This window comes from Lathyrus oleraceus, chromosome 4, assembly GCF_024323335.1.
Source record: "Lathyrus oleraceus cultivar Zhongwan6 chromosome 4, CAAS_Psat_ZW6_1.0, whole genome shotgun sequence".
Taxonomy (NCBI): Eukaryota; Viridiplantae; Streptophyta; class Magnoliopsida; order Fabales; family Fabaceae; genus Lathyrus; species Lathyrus oleraceus.
In genome coordinates, this window is record NC_066582.1 from 197,405,253 (window position 1) to 197,422,705 (window position 17,453).

At 36.5% G+C, this 17,453-nt stretch overlaps 1 protein-coding gene across 1 annotated transcript in view; it reads left to right on the forward strand.

Moving 5' to 3' along the window:
* Positions 1-408: 408 nt before the first annotated feature.
* The window catches only part of LOC127074500 (uncharacterized), a 47,851-nt gene continuing 30,806 nt past the window's right edge, over positions 409-17,453 (forward strand). Inside the window, 9 exon segments of the mRNA XM_051015834.1 lie at positions 409-897; positions 999-1,095; positions 1,319-3,522; positions 5,016-5,130; positions 13,250-14,113; positions 14,282-14,555; positions 14,633-15,060; positions 16,174-16,297; positions 16,378-16,502. Of these exon segments, the coding sequence (XP_050871791.1) occupies positions 617-897; positions 999-1,095; positions 1,319-3,522; positions 5,016-5,130; positions 13,250-14,113; positions 14,282-14,555; positions 14,633-15,060; positions 16,174-16,297; positions 16,378-16,502 (4,512 nt within the window). The 5' untranslated portion in view covers positions 409-616.

Below are 17,453 nucleotides of genomic sequence, written 5' to 3' on the forward strand. Positions count from 1 at the left end.
TTTTAAACAACTTCAGTATTGAATGACGTCTTTGATACACTTGATGCTGATGGAAAAAACTTTGAAATTGATCGATTGATTTTGAAAGAATGTGACTTGAGAAAGTTTGAGAATGCTTTTAATGTTTTTTAAAAATGAAGAAGAGGAGGGATTCTAACACGTTTAGAAATCAATACCGTCCGAAGATGTATCTTCAAACTATTTACAAAAGTGTATTTTCATAATTTTTTGTTAAGTAAAATTTCTATTTATTTAGGATCTATTCAAAAATGCATCTTCAAAAATTGAAAGTACTTTTATATTTTAAGAAATTTTCAAGGATAATGAGTAATTTCCCAACAATGATTTGAGGTATGATTTGGGATCTATTGTCTTACTCTTAGTATTAAGTCCAAAGTAGGGCCTAGCACTACCACGCGTTCGGCTCCGTTTCAAGTTGGATAAGAGAGTCGCAGCCACGTGGACAACCTTACCCTTTCCCGCCGATTTACTCAACCATCCCAGCGCCAAACTAAAAAGTCAGTTACTCCCTTTCTTTCAAACTCACTTTCTCCATCGCAACCCTACACTACACAATCCATCCATCCATGATACTACAACAACACTTCCCATCACAATGCTCGTGAATAGCTTAATCCGCCGCAAAATTTTGTCTCTACTTCAGCCATGGCTGCGAGAAGAACCTCATCTTGATCTCAAATTAGGGTTCTTCCACTCCCTCGCCGTCATCACTAATCTTCGCTTCGACGTCTTTGTTCTCAACAAACTCTTCCACTCCCCTCCTTTACTGTTCATCAAGGACCTCACCGTTGAACGCCTCGTCGTTCGATTCTCAACCTGGTCCCCGCCGGCTTTCTATGTCGAGTTTCACGGTGTTCAAGTCGTGCTAGCATTAGAGTAAATAATTCTTTATATATTTAATCTTCTTTGTATTATGATTTGGATAAGTTGAATGTTTACTGTTTACTTAACTGATATTCAGTCCTTTGGTTTTGAAGGAATCCGGAAGAGGCCGAATGCGTGAGGCGGTTGCAGATACCGAAGTATGATTATTCGGATGATTTCAGAAAGAAACTTTCGGAATTCGATCCCGAGGTAATGAATTTTAGACTCTGAATTTAGTGATTCATAGTAGTTGCCTTATCTAGTAGGCTGGTACTAATATGTACACTTGTATGGGAATCTATGCTTATAGTAAAATGAATTTGACTCCAAAGAGAGTGTTTTTTTTTAGCTTTACCATGCAGAATCATTTTAGTATTAAATATCATATCATCACCATCATTGTGATTACTATTAAATTTTGTGTGGATTTTAGGGCTGTTCGTTTCATCAAATTTTGGAGACAATCTTATTTGCCGTACACGAGAAGAAGAGTTTCACGTCATCTTTTCTGAATTTTATTCTGAAAAACTGTCATCTAGAGGCACATCACATTCATGTGGACGTTCAATTCCCTATCTTAAATAACAAGTATGCGTGTTTTGGGGAAATAAAGGAGTTCAGCGCAAAATCCAAGTATCTGGATAAAAAATCTCTTGTTAGAAGTTTTGTCAATTCAGTTTTTGTTCCAGTTAAAGAGAGTTCTTTCGTATTAGATGGCACTGGGTTTAAGGTTGGGTTAAATGGAAAAAATCATACCGATGGTACTATGATTTCATCTGATATGAAGAGTTTCATTAAATTCAGAGATCTTAAGCCGGTGGATTGCACACTCTGTTTTCCAGAGCTCACTTGTGCGTTTTTTCCCGATGACATTCCTTTATGTCTACTTTTCGACAAACTTCTATCTAATAAGTTCAATCAAGCTAGAAGTGCTAGAGAATTGTGGAAAATAGCTTCCAGCAGAATTGACCGCGTGACAGTAACTCCTAGATTTTCACTGCAAAGATTAGTTAGTGTTATAGGTCAATGGACACACTATGTCAAAGCTTATGAGCAAATCTTGCTGCTAACTGGATATTCTACTGGAAACATATGGAAAGAGTCCTTTTCTAAAATGTCTCATGACAAACTGAGTTCTGCTAAACACCATTGGGAGTTGATATCTGACATTGAGAAAAAGTTAACTGTTGAAGGTATATCACTTGCAAGGCGAATAGCTCGTCATAGAGCAGCATTGAAAGTTCCATTTGATTACCATGAGGAATCTGCAGCCACACATAATTTCTTCCATCATCTTCTTTTTATAGTGGCGTTTATGTGGGATATGATCTCAAAGGTGATCCATTTTCTAGGGGACATATTTTTTGGGAAAAACAAAGTGCAAGCTCCAGAAATTGATGGTTGCTGTTTGGGAAGTCTAATCAAAGACCCCTGTCAAAGTAGTTATTTTGTGCTGAACTTTGGGAAAATCATAATGACAGTTTCTCAAACCAATGAAATTCACCCATCAGTTGGTGAAACGTTACAATCACATACTGGGGTTTCATACTTAGATTTTCTTTCAATATGTTTTTGCATAGATTCTTTGTTATTAGTATCTGTAAAAGATATTCTTGAGCAGAGAGTCTTCCTATCATGCGGGCAAATGAAGGCTGAACTTACACCTTCGACAATGTCAGCAGAAGAACCTACATTGAGTATGCTTAGTTACACTGAAGGAAAGGGAAAAGAAGATAGTCATGATATGAAATCACTTATGTGGATTGAACCTGCAAAAAGGTTTCCCCTTTCAGAAACTAACACCATGCAAGCTGAAGATTCTTTTGATTCTCATATTGAAAGCTTTATGGGAAAATTGTCAGTAAGTTGGAAAGAGATTTGCAGTAATTTTAATGAAAGTGAGATTCAATATTCTCAAAATCCATGCCTGCTCTGTAAGATTGAGACATCTTCCTCATATTCAGACCATAAGAATCCAGATTATGGGTTTTGCGAATGTGGTTTGTTGGTAGGGAAGTTAAATTTGATTTTTAATCGTTCTTCAATATCTTCCTTGTCTCTAATTCTTAGTCAAATGCAACCTGCTGTTTACTGGGAGGAAGGGAAGGAAGTTAGTACTGTTTCAAATTTGTTGGATAAAACAGAAAATGACTGGGTTAAAAAGTATGAATGTTTTTCCAAAAAAATGATTTTGGCCATGCTTCAAAAGCTTCCAGAGAGAGACATTCATTTTGGAGTGTTTGTTGATGGTCCTTCTGTGAGATTTTCACACAGATTGGAGGCCAATATCAGTGGTCAAGGCACTGATGACACCAGCAGTCAGGATGATTTTGACCTCATTTTTGATTTCCATGAGATTGAAGTTGTTGCTGGATCACCACCATCTTTGGTTGGTATGACCTTATTGACTGGTCAATCAGGACTTGATGACACCAAAACAGAGTGTATTACATTGGAACCTCGGGTTATAGAAATCCCAAAACCCAACAATGATAAGTATGCATCCGTAGGAAAGATTTCAATTGGTTTTTACCTTCATCTGAATGGCTTAAATGCTTTTTTGGAGACGTCAACAAATGACCATCAGATTCAACTTTTAATACTGAAGCCAATCACCGTTCAGATGTTATGCATTAGGTAGGATGTTGACTAAAGGCTGATACTTAGTTTTCATTATCCATCTCTGCTAATTAATGTTCTTACGGGTTGCAGAAAGTATTTTATTTACCTTGATTTTATTGATGAAATTGGTTGTATATAAATATGCAATTAGGGTAGCAACTGTTTACCAATCCATACCTAGAAAATAAGGGAGACTGTTTCTTCCTAAATGATAACAGGGAGATCATAGGATTTCCCCCCAAAAATTTGGAACTAATATCTACTTGCTAGACATTGTTTGAAGTTCGTATGGTGAAGTGAGAGAATCATAGAAAAGGAAAGACAGAGAAAAGGAAAGACAGATTAAAGAAAATCATGAGACTCTGAAATTCTGTGTTTCTAAATGGTTGTTATCATAATGCAATTGAGAGTACATAGAACTGTTGAGTGGCCTAATTACCTTCTTAAACTAATCGGCAAGCTCTACTATTTATTAGTTACATGGATACAAGAGCACAAATGTAGAAACTGCACTATTACCCTCATATTTCTGACGGAGTTATCAACTTGAAGGAGTAGAGTCCAATACATTCCGTAACACTGTCAATCAGCTTTCCCGAGTCCAAGCTTGAGATTCACACATGCATAAGGTAGAAATCGAGTACCACAATTGAAGTCCTTTGTCTGTTTGATTACGGATAACAGGTTATTGTTGAGTCTGGGAGCAATTTTGTATTCATAATATGGCGGGTTGAGTCCACTAGGCTTGCCGTTTCTTTTATTTAGTTTATGTATCTAGGATCTCAGATCTTTTTCTCTTATTGTCACATCTCCCATTTTTCTCTATTGAAATTCTCATGTATATGTGTATGGGTGTGTATTAAAAAGAGCCCATAATTCCTGCTGTGTATCCAATTTAAAACTTGGAAATTCCTATTATCGAATATTTTGTTAATATCAGAACAGTTATTAAGATTAATGCCAATGGCGTGAAGATTCGTAGACTTGGCACTACCCATGTGATAGAACTAGACCAGAACTGAAGTAAAAGGATGAAATCTTTTTTTTTGATAAAACCAGCGAATAATCAGTATCAAGGTGATATTGGACAGAGATAATAAAGAATTTAGAACACAAGATTCAAACTCTCTTACTCTAGGTATTTGAGAGACCTACTCCAAATCAATCAAGAATTCCCAGTCTCCCTCTAAAGCACTATAACCACTTCTAGCTCTACAGTAATTAACTAATCATTTGCTGATGGTATGTATTGTTTCTGTTAGCAAAATACTATGGCTCTACTTCTTTAAACTAATTCTTGATTTATCTAACTTAGGCTCTTCTTATCATAAGTTTTAACTTGATGAAATTCAGGAAAAAGTGTATGAGAGTGTCATAGAATAACAGGGGTAAGAAATTTGGGGCTCTCTTTTGTCCTTTCTACCCATAGTTGAAAATGTGTTGTTTCATAAGCTTCTGTGTTGCTTTGATTGGAATTGGGATTTTTTATTGTTAATTTGAAATTGCAGGGATTGTATTTATTCCTTGAGCACAAAAATGTCCACCTTTTCAGCTTCTTTGGATATAACTGCCGGAGGATTCACTGTTTTGTCATTTTTGGATGAGGTGTATATGATCTATAAGGTGATTTTTCTTCTCCCTTGATAAGCCAAATGGTATTTGTTTTTGACTTAGTAATGTGAAATTATATTTCTTAGAATTTCATTCCTACAAGACTGACTTGTAACGCAAAGAATTGTCCTCACTTATAAATACAACACAAACCATATCTTTAAGTAATATGAAATTAAATCCGCACCTTCAAACGCAGTACAATGAATGTGTTGGAGGCTGCAATGAATGCAACTAAAAATGCCGCAATTTGGGTGACTAGGGGCGGACCATAATAAGGTGGAAATTCCAACACACCCCTCAGGCTCGGACCTCAATGAGGCCGAAGCGAGTACGATGCGGGAAGTCCAACAAGTGATCTAGGATAGACTCTGATATCATCTTATAGTGTGTGTTAGATCTAATTCATCCCTACAAAAGTGACTTGTAAGGTGAGGAATGCTCCCACTTATAAATATAACACAAGCCATATCTCTAAGTAATTAAGTAATGTGAGACTAAATCCACCCCTTCGAACCCAACACAATGAAGGTGTTGGAGGTTGCAATGAAGACAAACCCAAATGCCGTAATTTAGGCGACTAGGACGGACTGCAATGAAGTCGGAAATTCCAACCATATTTATTGTTTTCTCATATGGTATTTATGAATAAATCCGTGTTGCATACACGATGTTACATACATCACTGCATATCTATCAAGTAATAATGCATAGTAAAATTCAGTTTTCTTAGCTGGCACTTTAAGTGACTTAGCTGGTAGGTAGTTTTTAAGATTGCCTTAGTAATTTGTGTTCAGCTTCTAGTATTGTACATTGCAACTCAGTTTTACAAAGGTATAATATCTAAAAAAAAACTCTCTCTCTCTCTCCCTCTCCCTCTCCCTCCCCCCCTCCCTCTCTCTGTTATTACTCACTGCAAGATTGTGAAAGAGTTGTGAGATTTTTTAAAAATTTATTTTTGATAAATCTGATAATCTGGATCACATATATGCCCTTTTGCAAAAGATTTTCCGTCCCAAATAGGATAAGCATAAGTTGATGGATTATATTCTAGAGTTTAAGAAATATACTGAGGAGTTGACTTCTATTATAGTATGCAAATCTGTCGTAGAGATGTTAACTCAACAAAGAAACTCATTGCTTTGAGTTGATTTTCTGATCTTGATTCAGAGAATGAGGTGGTTCGATCCCAAATTTTATCCAATAGACAGGTTGATAACCTTACTGATGTTTTCTCTCAGGATATGCAACCATCCTTTATGGAATCACGCCCTACTACTACTATAGACAGCGATCCCCTTGACCACTCAGCTTTAGCCGTGCAATAGAAGATGTCGCAGTGGACGTGGTCGCGGTCGCGGTCTTGTGGGTGGTGATTGTGGCACTCTAGTGCAGTGGTTTGGTTGTTGAGAATTTGGCGACTACCGAAATCGCTGTCCCCATGCACAAGCTAATCCTCGATTTGTTAATACTGTGTCGGAGTCTGACTTTCTCAATTCACAAAATGAAGGGCGTACACATTTTTAGATTTTCCAATGACTATCTACATCTTCTTCCACAACAACATTAGTCCAAACATGTCATTCTACTGCGTGTTTCTCCTCTATTTCTCGGTGTTGGGTTGTTGATTTTGGCGCCACTGATCATATGACAGAAGATTCATGTATTTTTTTTCTCTTTCAGTCTTTCTAGTAATCATTCTTTAGTTACCCTTCGCCGATTGTTCCAAAGTTCATGTTAAAGGCAGCGGGTGTACTACCCCGATTTCTACCTTACCTTTATCCTCGGTCTTATATTTATCTCAGTTCCCAGTAATTTTCTTTCAATTAGTCAAATAACTCATTCGTTAAATTCTTCAGAACTTTTTTTTTCTTTCCGATTCTAGTGTAGTTTAGGATCTATTGACACAAAGGACTATTGGTAGAAGACGGGTATCTAATGAGTTGTATATGCTTGAAGGAGTTCTACAAACATAAACAACTTCCAAAATTTGCAGCATGTCCCCTTTTCATCTTCATTATCGGCTTGAACATTCATCTTTAAGAGTTCTTAAAAGGTTTCCTCCTCAATTAGAGTCAATATCGAGTCTGTCTTGTGAGTTTTGCCAGTTTGCTAAGCATCATCGTAATGTTTACCTCGTCTAAATAAAAGAGCTCAAACTTTGTTTGACATTATTCATTTTGATGTTTGGGGTCCTTGTCCGGTAACCTCAAAGTTTGGTTATAAGTATTTGTTACTTTTCTGGATGACTATTTTCGTGCAACTTGGTTATATCAAATGAAGTTCAGTTGAGTTATTTACTATATTTTACAACTTTCGTACCGATACGTACTCAGTTTAATTGTTATGGTCGTATTCTTTGAAGTGATAATGCCAAAGAATATTTTTCTGCACAATTTAATAGAAAGAGAGAAATCTGTAGGAAAAGAGAGAAGAGAGTAAAGAGAAGAGAAAGAGAGAGTTGGTTAGATCTACCAAAATTTTGATTTCTATTTCACAAATTTAGTTACACTGATAGAATGATTTGGTATTTATAACCAATCTTAACTATTGGAAAAAATAGGTAAAAGCTGTTCTATTTTATTCGTCAGCCTTAGGCTGGTTTATATAGTGATGATACAATTATTACAATTGATTTTCTTAATGGAGAATAAAGAAAAATAAAGGTAGTATTAAAGGCAATAATAAAACCGGAAATAATATATTTTCCAGCACCCCCTCAAGTTGGTGCATAGATATCTATCATGTCCAACTTGTCTATCAAATACTCAAAAGTAGGTCTTGTCAAACTTTTGGTCAGGATATCCGTAGTTTGTTGACTTGAAGTCACAAAGGGTAGACATATGATTCCCGCATCTAACTTCTCCTTTATGAAGTGTCGATCAATCTCGATATGCTTGGTTCTGTCATGTTGAACTGGATTATGAGCCATGCTAATAGCAGCTTTACTGTTAGAGTACAATTTCAATGGAAGCTCAATTTTCATCTTAAATTCTTCTAGGACTCTAAGGATCCATAATCCTTCACAAATACCTTGAGACATAACTCTAAACTCGGCCTCTGCACCACTCCTTGCTACAACTCCTTGTTTCTTGCTCCTCCATGTCACAAGATTACCCCAAACATAGGTACAATATCTAGAGGTTGATCTTCTATCTATGACTGAACCTGCCCAATCGGCATCGGTGAAGATAAACACATTTTTTCACTAGTCTTCTTAAAAAATAATCCTTTTCTAGGATTTTCCTTCAAATATCTCAGTATCCTATAGACTACCTCAAGATGTTCCTTGAAAGGAGAATGCATAAACTGACTCACTACACTAACTGAGAAAGCAATATCAGGTCTGGTGTGTGACAAATAAATCAGTTTCCCAACCAATCTCTGATATCTCCCCAAAGTTTAGCATTAGGATCCATAGGGGTATCTACAGGACGACATCCACTCATTCCTGTTTTTTTCAATAAGTCTATAATGTATTTCTGTTGTGAAACCACAATACCATTTTTTGACCGAGCAACCTCCATACCTAGAAAATATCTCATGAATCCCAGGTCCTTGATTTCAAAGTCTACTGCCAATTTCTTTTTTACTCTTGCCATTTCCGCTGTATCGTCTCTAGTAAGGACAATATCATCAACATAAGCAATCAGGACAACGACTTTTCCATCGTGGGAGAATTTTGTGAACTAGGTGTGATCAACCTGTCCTTGGATGTACCCTTGTTTCTTCATGGACTGAGTGAATTTTTCAAACCAAGCTCTAGGGGAGTGCTTCAATCCATACAAAGACTTATTTAGTTTGCACACATTTGATCCAAATTTGTTTTCAAATCCAGGAGGAATGTCCATATATACTTCTTTTAAATCGCCATTAAGAAATGCATTCTTAACATCTAACTGATGCAAAGGTCAATCCATGTTAGCATCAAGAGACAAAAGAATTCTGACAGTGTTCAATTTTGCAACAGGATCAAATGTCTTTGAGTAATCTATACCATAGGTCTGAGTAAAGCCTTTAGCCACCAAGCGAGCCTTGTACCTTTCAATTGATCCATCTGAATTATACTTCACAGTAAACACCCATTTGCATCCAACTGTCTTCTTGCCATCTGATAGTGACGTAACACTCCAAGTTTTGTTCTTTTCAAAAGCTTTCATCTCCTCAAGTACAACTTCCCTCCACTTTGGAATTTCTAGATCAACCTGTACACTTTTTGGAATATCTACACTAGCCAATTTTGAAGTGAAGGCAGACATAGATGAAGACAAATTTGAATATGATATAAAATTTGACATGAGATGTTTAGTGCAAGATCTGACAGGTTTTCTAATGGCAACAGGATCATCTATATTAGGATACAAAATACGACTCTCAGAAATAGAGATAGACTTACCTTTTCTTATGTTAGGAAATAGATCATTCCCCGGTTCAGATTCCTGACAGTGTTGAGATGTGGACTGGTCCTTTCCTTTATGGTGTTTTTTCACAAAAACCTTTCCGTTCCAAGTCCTGTTTCCTAATTCAAATTTGTTTTGTTGAAATGTCTCATTATTTTGTGGCATTTCAATTAGATCATCGTTATCATCGTTTTCAGGATTCTCATTGTTTTCTACAAGAGAAAATATAGGATCCGATTCACAAGGTTCCTTACTCATAACAGGAGTAGGATCAGATAAAGAATCATGGCCATTTTCTGTTGGTGCAGGTGTAAAAATCTCAGAATTTTGTGATACTGGCAAAGATAAGTTATTTAAAAAACTCATGTCCTCAATTTTAAACGAGTCTTCGTTTATCTCCCCTCCTTGAAGATGAGTGTCATAAAAGAAAGGTTTATTTTCAAAGAATGTAACATCCATAGTGACAAACATTTTCTTATTTTTTGGATCAAAACATTTATATCCTTTTTGGGTTGGGGAGTATCCAACAAAGACACATTTTATAGCACGTGGCTCAAGTTTTCCAACATTTTTATGTTCATGAACAAATGCTGTGCAACCAAAGATTTTTAAAGTCAAATTAGTTAAAACACGAGTACTAGGAAAGCATTCTTTGAAGACATTAATAGGAGTTTGAAAATTGAGAATTTTGGAGGGCATTGTGTTAATTAGATATGCAGCTGTTAAAACAGCTTCGCCCCATAAATAATTTGGTACTTTATTTGAAAAACGTAGAGCTCTAGCAACCTCTAGTAAATGTCTATTTTTCTTTTCGGCCACTCCATTTTGTTGAGGAGTATTAGGACATGTACTTTGATGTACAATCCCATTTTTTAGAAAAAAATCACCAAGGATAGTGTTAAAATATTCTTTGTCATTATCACTTCTAAAGACTTGGATATTCGTTTGAAATTGGTTCTGCACCATTGAAAAAAAATTCTTTACAGCCTGACAAACATCTGATTTCCCCTTTAACAAGTACACCCAACATACTCTTGTATGGTCATTTATAAATGTGATAAACCATTTTTTAAGAGAGAGTGTACTTGTACGGTTAGGGCCCCAAACATCACTGTGAATAGTGGAAAAAGGTTTTGATGGTTTATAAGGCTGTATTGAAAACTGGGAACGATGATGCTTTGCAAACTCACATGCTTCACATTTAAACGAAGAAAAGTTTTTATTGTGAAATAATTTAGGAAACAAGTGTTTTAAGTAACGAAAACTAGGATGACCTAATCTTAAATGCCATACCATAATGTTGTCATCTTTATTATTCAAAATAGAAAAAGACTTAAAGCAGGAACTTATTGTTTTTGAAGGTAGTTGTGATGCAGATCCAATGTCAAGGTAGTAGAGTCCTCCACTCTCCTTAGCACTGCCAATCATCTTTCCCGAGTTCAAATCCCGAAAGACACAGTGAGATCGAAAAAAAATAGTTTGACAATTTATATCTTGGGCTAATTTACTGATGGACATTAAATTACAAGATAAATTTGGAACATGAAGGACATTTTTAAGAGTTAACATTGAAGACAACACAACCGACCCTTTACTTGCAATGACTGAAAAAGAGCCATCTGTGATTTTTATTTTTTGATTAACTGCACATGGACTATATGAAGAGAACAAAGTAGATTCACCTGTCATGTGATCGGAGGCACCTGAATCTACTATCCAAGTATGACTGGGACTGACACTAAGAAATGCAGAATTACCTTTTATTGCTATAGAGCAAGAAGGGGTTGGAGACTCAAGGAGTTTGTACAGTCTGTCTAGTTGCTCCATAGTGAGTGGAAACTGAGACGGAGGAGGTTGTTGCCTTTAATCAGAATTACTAGCCTGAAATGCACGACCATTTTTCTTCTTCCAGTTAGGAGGTTTGCCTTTGAGCTTCCAACAAGTTTCACGTGTATGCCATTCGCGTTTGCAATGATTACACCAAGGAACTTTGTCTGATCTTCTTCCCTCGTCAAGGTTCCTAGTTCGTACGCCGTTTCCGCGGCCACCGGCGTGTCCGCGGCCGACGCCCGACTCAGGTTGCGGTTGTTCGCCATGGTTGGATCTAGTGTAGGCATGTGATGGGGAAGGCCACCTGTTGTTGTTATTTGCCATAGAATGCTAAACGAATATGTGAATCGGGTCGGGTAAGAAAGTGGGTCGAACAAAAATATGTTGAGGAAAACTTTATGGTAATCCCTAACCCAACAAAAATAGGTTGAAGAAGGTTTTACGGTAACCCATAACCCAGTGCTCTTAACTCAATAACAATAGGTTGAGGAAAGCTTTACGGTAACCCCTAATCCAGTGCTCTTGATACCATATTGGAAAAAATAGGTAAAAGCTGTTCTATTTTATTCGTCAGTCTTAGGCTGGTTTATATAGTGAGGATACAATTATTACAATTGATTTTCTCCTTAATGGAGAATAAAGAAAAATAAAGGTAATATTAAAGACAATAATAAAACCGAAAATAATTTGTTTTCCAACACTAACTGTGCTGACTCAGCACAATTAGTTATATCAGTCCTTGATTGGTTTTATCTAGCACAGTTAGTTACATCAGTCCTTGATTGGTTTTTTCTAGAGATACAACTCTAGTTCTATTCTTATACTCTAATATCTTCCCTTCAAAAGCAGGGTCATCTCTGAGTAAGAGTGACTTTGTCATAGATGTGCAACCTGTCTCTGAGTTGGAAGAATCTGAGGGGAGACAATAGTTTGGTAAGAAGGTCTGCAAACTGATCAAAGGAAGGAACATGCTCCATGTGCTTGGGCTTGACATTGAGGACAGGTTTATGAGATAAGGCAACTGTGCTCAAATTGAAGAGTACATGAGTTATGAAGGGAACCCTGAGTTTAGTTCAGTGAGCAAGGATTGGATCCAGAGACTTTATATGATAAACTTATCAACAACTCAATCCCTTGGACCACATCAACAATTTTAGAATCAGTTAAGAAATTGAGAGAAAATCTTTCATATATCTGAAGAATATTTTGTTACAAAAATGATATGATTCAACTGAATTCAAGACTCTATATGAGTCCTTATCTCACACCCAAGGGTTGCTAATCCTACACTTAGCTCTAACTAACTTAGAGTTAATTATGCTAATGCGGCAGCTGGCATTTTGCCATGTGCTGAAAACTAACTAAATGTGCTTCATTGTTTACACAAGAGGTGGGAGAAAACTACTAGAACCTTCTTAAAACATCTTATCTCACACAATCAGAATCAGCTGAATCCAAGACTTTATATGAGTCCTTATCTCACACCAAAGGGGTGCTAATCCTACACTTAGCTCTAACTAATTTAGAGTTAATTATGCTAATGCGGCAGCTGGCATTTTGCGATGTGCTGAAAACTAACTAAACGTGCTTCATCGTTTATACAAGAGGTGGGAGAAAACTACTAGAACCTTCTTAAAACATCTTATCTCACACAATCAGAATCGATTTCCGCAAAACAATGACATTTGTATTTTAACGGTAATCTTTCTCCTGGAGTTCACGAAAGTGGTGGTAGAGATGGATGTGGTGGAAAAGGAGGCACAAGCAATGTTCAATGCCAAGTTTGTAACAAGCTTGGACATGATTCTTCTATATGTTAATTTTATTTTCCCCCTGCTTGTGCAAGAGCTTGTGTTTATGTTACCAGGTCATGACTAAACAAACTTTTTCCTTAATGACAGGCAATTGCAAATTTTTCTTCTGTGGTTTCTTATCTGTTTAAAAGCTTTGAAGATGTTGATTGCACACATCCTGAAATTATGAAATGGGAGGCATTTTTTGCAGTACCTGATAGCAATGGAGCAATTATACCTGGTGGCTTGCAGACAAATGACATATTCCCGTTTTTTATTGACGGGACTTGCAGATTCAATTCGGTGGATGTCATTCTTCATAATTCTAGGACAAGTGATAATCTAGAGCGTAATCCCAGAAAATTTGACATTTTAACTAGTAATAGAAAGGCTATGAAATCGTTACCTCAGTGTGGAATCTGGATTTCTATTCAGCAGGCACTTACGGTAATATCTTGTGAAGAAGCGAAAATGGATTTCCTTATCGATTTATCTGGAATCATGTCTTCTGTTTTTGAATACCAGAACCCAATTGGAAACAACCATGAAAATATTGTACTTCAAAGTTTGTTATTGCGATCTGTTAATTGTTTGCATGAAATCTCTCTTTCTGGTGGCATATTTACTTTATGCCTGGGTCTTGTTCAAAATACCCCATCTTCAGGAAATGGGATCAAAACATTTGGTAGCTCTGAAGGTAGTACATCTCACTTGGTACAGGAATCAAATTTGTCTGTCTTTGAAAGGTCTAATAACCAATCTCCCCTCATTGTTAAAAAAATGGTGCCTCCTACAAATATTAGCATGCAAGATTCAGCAAGTCACTGGTTAGTAATGAATGTTGCAGTATGCAATATTTTCATTGGAAGATGCTCAATGAAAAGCGATCTACTTCGGGCACATAAAGTGAATAAGCTTCTGTCTTTGGTTTCTGTTGGTGGAGACTTTAATATGATATTCTGGGAGATTCAGGTAATAATTTGAGAAACCATTGAGGACATTATAATCTCAGACATGTTTCCGCATCTTTGTTTTGAGCCTTTTATCACAAATTGAATCTCAAGGATTTTATCTGTTAATAATAGTATTCAGGTTTTAAAATTTATCTTATTCTACTGAATTACTAATATTGCTGGGCAGGGTGGAGTCATTGTTCTTGAAACATCATCTTTGCCAATGGCCACTGATAACTATTCTTTATATCTTCATTATATCGGCAATCTCATTTCTGTTGCACAGCAACATGATAAAAGCACCAATTTGGCAGAAGATGGCAGGGAGAGCTATAATATTGATCTTGATCTTGATCAAGGGACTGTTGGCACATCTCAACAAGCTGAAAGTGGATTATCAGATGCATTTGACTTATCTTTGTCTCACCTTGCTCTCGTTTTAGCACTTGAAAATGAATCTGGTAATTAACTATTTGCTAATTTTGAAGTGTAAAGTGTAACTTGGAATACTTGTTAAATATGTTATTCACTACTGTAGGTGGTATCCAAGAAATTGTACTGGAGGTTGACATCCGTCTAACATTTGAATTGAGAACTACTGGGATGAAATTGACAGTTGAGCTTTCACGTTTATTAATCCTCTCACAAGTTACCCACAAGAGAGTGGAAAAAGAAATGATAATTCCTCATTTTTCTTCTGTGACATCAAAAGGTTTGTCATCTCACCTTGCATCAGCAGATCCTTTTTCAGAATTTCAAAACTTCGGTGAATTGAACTCTGATAGTGATGCAAGTTCTTCAAAAGACCCTACTCCTGTTCAATCAAGTCAACAGAACCAAATTTTAAAAAATTTAAGAGCTTCCATATCACTAGAGAAGCCGGATAATGATTCTTTGCATGGGCATTGGTTTGGTATTGGTTGTCTGTCAGGTTTTGATATGACACTTTCTGTATATGAAATCCAGGTGAGATTTCTTACTATTTTAAATTTCTTGTAATGCTTAGTTATTATTTGTCCCTGCTGCTGCTCTCTAATAATTTAGAGTCAAACTTTCCAGTCTTGCGTTATTAAATTTTCTTTTGTTGCGTGTATTGCTATGCTACAATTTGTTGAAGTTATGTATTTTAGGTAAATTGAGAAGAAATATGATTATGGTGTAACATGGTATAGTAAACTTGATAGTTAATTGAAAAAAATGACTATTCTTAGAATTTGGGTTGAGCCTAACTCATCCTTACAAAGCCCGACTTAAAACCGGCTTGTAGGGTGAGGATTGCCCCCACTTATAAATATAACACATGCCATATCTGTAAGCAATGTGGAACTTGGGTTTTTTCCAATACACCTCCTCACACCCAACACTATTGGGCTTGCTGCGTGGATATAAACGGTGGGTGGTCCGAATTATCGATATGTGAGACTTGGTTTTTCCAATACACCCCCTTGCGCCCAACACTTTTTGGGCTTGATGCGCTTATATAAATGGTGGGTGGCCCGAATCGATAGGCTCTGATACCATCTTAGAATTTGTGGACTTTATCTTTAACCAATGATGGACTAAATCCACCCCTTCAAACCAACACAATGAAGGTGTTGGGGGCTGCAATGAAGGCAAACCAAATGCCGCAATTAAGGCGACTAGGGACGGACCGCAATTAAGGTGAAAATTCCAACACACTCCCTCACGCTTGGGCCTCAATGAGCACGGAGCGTGGACGATGCGGGAAGCCGATAAATGGCTTGGATATGCTCTAATACCATTTTAGAATTTGAGTTGGGTCTAACTCATCCTTACAAAACCGACTTAAAACCGACTTGTAATGTGAGGAGTGTCCCCACTTATAAACACAACATATGCCATATCTCCAACAACTATAACTAGAGAGTTTAGGAAACAATTCAAAATAATAACTAAGTAATATGCAAACCAATAATATAAGTTACTCTAACATTATAAACTGACCTTAGGAGTTATAAACTAAGATACTCTAACGTAGTATCAAAATATTTTAAAACACTTTCTCATTTTCTTAACACATTTGTTCTGACTTTTTATTTCATTTTGCCGATATGATAGACAATTTTGTCAATGGCCTCCTCATTTTCTGGGATATCCAGCCACAACACAACAGAAGCATCGGAGAAAAATCATTGGTCTAGTAGCCAAGTTGAGAATAATTTTGAAGCAATTGTTCCTGATGGTACTCGGACTCGAGCTCAATTACATTTGTTTATAACCTTTTGGGAAATTACTGTTGTAATTACCAACGATCTTGTGTAGGGGCAATTGTTGCTATTCAAGATGCAAATCAACATATGTATTTTACAGTTGACGGTGAAGAAAATTCTTTCAGAATAGGTGGTGCCATTCATTACTCTCTTGCAGGAGAAAGGGCTCTTTTCAGGGTATGAAAGTAGTGTAGCATATTCTGCATTATATATATATATATATATATATATATATATATATATATATATATATATATATTTTTTTTTTTTTTTGTGTCCAATAATTGGCTCTTCCTGTTAATTGCTGCAAATTTGGCAGATCTATCTCCTTCTACTAACTGATTCTTGATGCTCTAATCAAGCTCTTTATTATCTGATTTTATAAAAACATAGTAATTATTTAGGGCCTTAGCAGGGCACTGGGCTTTATAATTCTACATTGCTATTATATTTCATTTGGTACAATCAAATACAAGTGCTGCTTGTGTTTGGCAGGGCTTTATGTACAAGATGTTGATTTGATGTGAAATTTGTGTTCTATGAATTCATCTAGTTTGATTGAGTAGATGGTGTGCCAAAACATAAGTTTGGCTCTTTCCCTGCTTTGTTGTTGAGATAAGATTTCCATCATCTTAATCCTATCTGGTGGAAATACTGGTGGTTGAGTTTATGATTTGCTAGTTGTCATATCAATTATGCTTAATTTGCATTAATTGTAAATGATTTCCATTTCTTATAAATACAAACAAGGTGCACAATGTCTAGACAAAAACATTACACAAAAATACAATTTATACATGGTATTAGTCTATCACAGTAAGTTCTGTGACCTGTCTCTGTGCTTCATTCCCACTGCTGTGGTCAGCACCACCTTTCTGTTTTTTCAATTTTTAGCCACATATATCCGTCCTTCACCGTCAACTCTGACAGCCTTTCAAGCAACCAACCACACCACTATTACCACCTCTTCAAGACCATCCTACCCTCAAGAGATCACCGTTGCCATCCATCTCAAGGGCGCATTATGGCCGATCTTCAGACCATCGCCACCACGTGCATCATCCTCTCAGGTGTTGCCTCGGCCCACTGGTTTCAGATCTGGTCTTGGTGTTTGGTTTCGGTGCACAA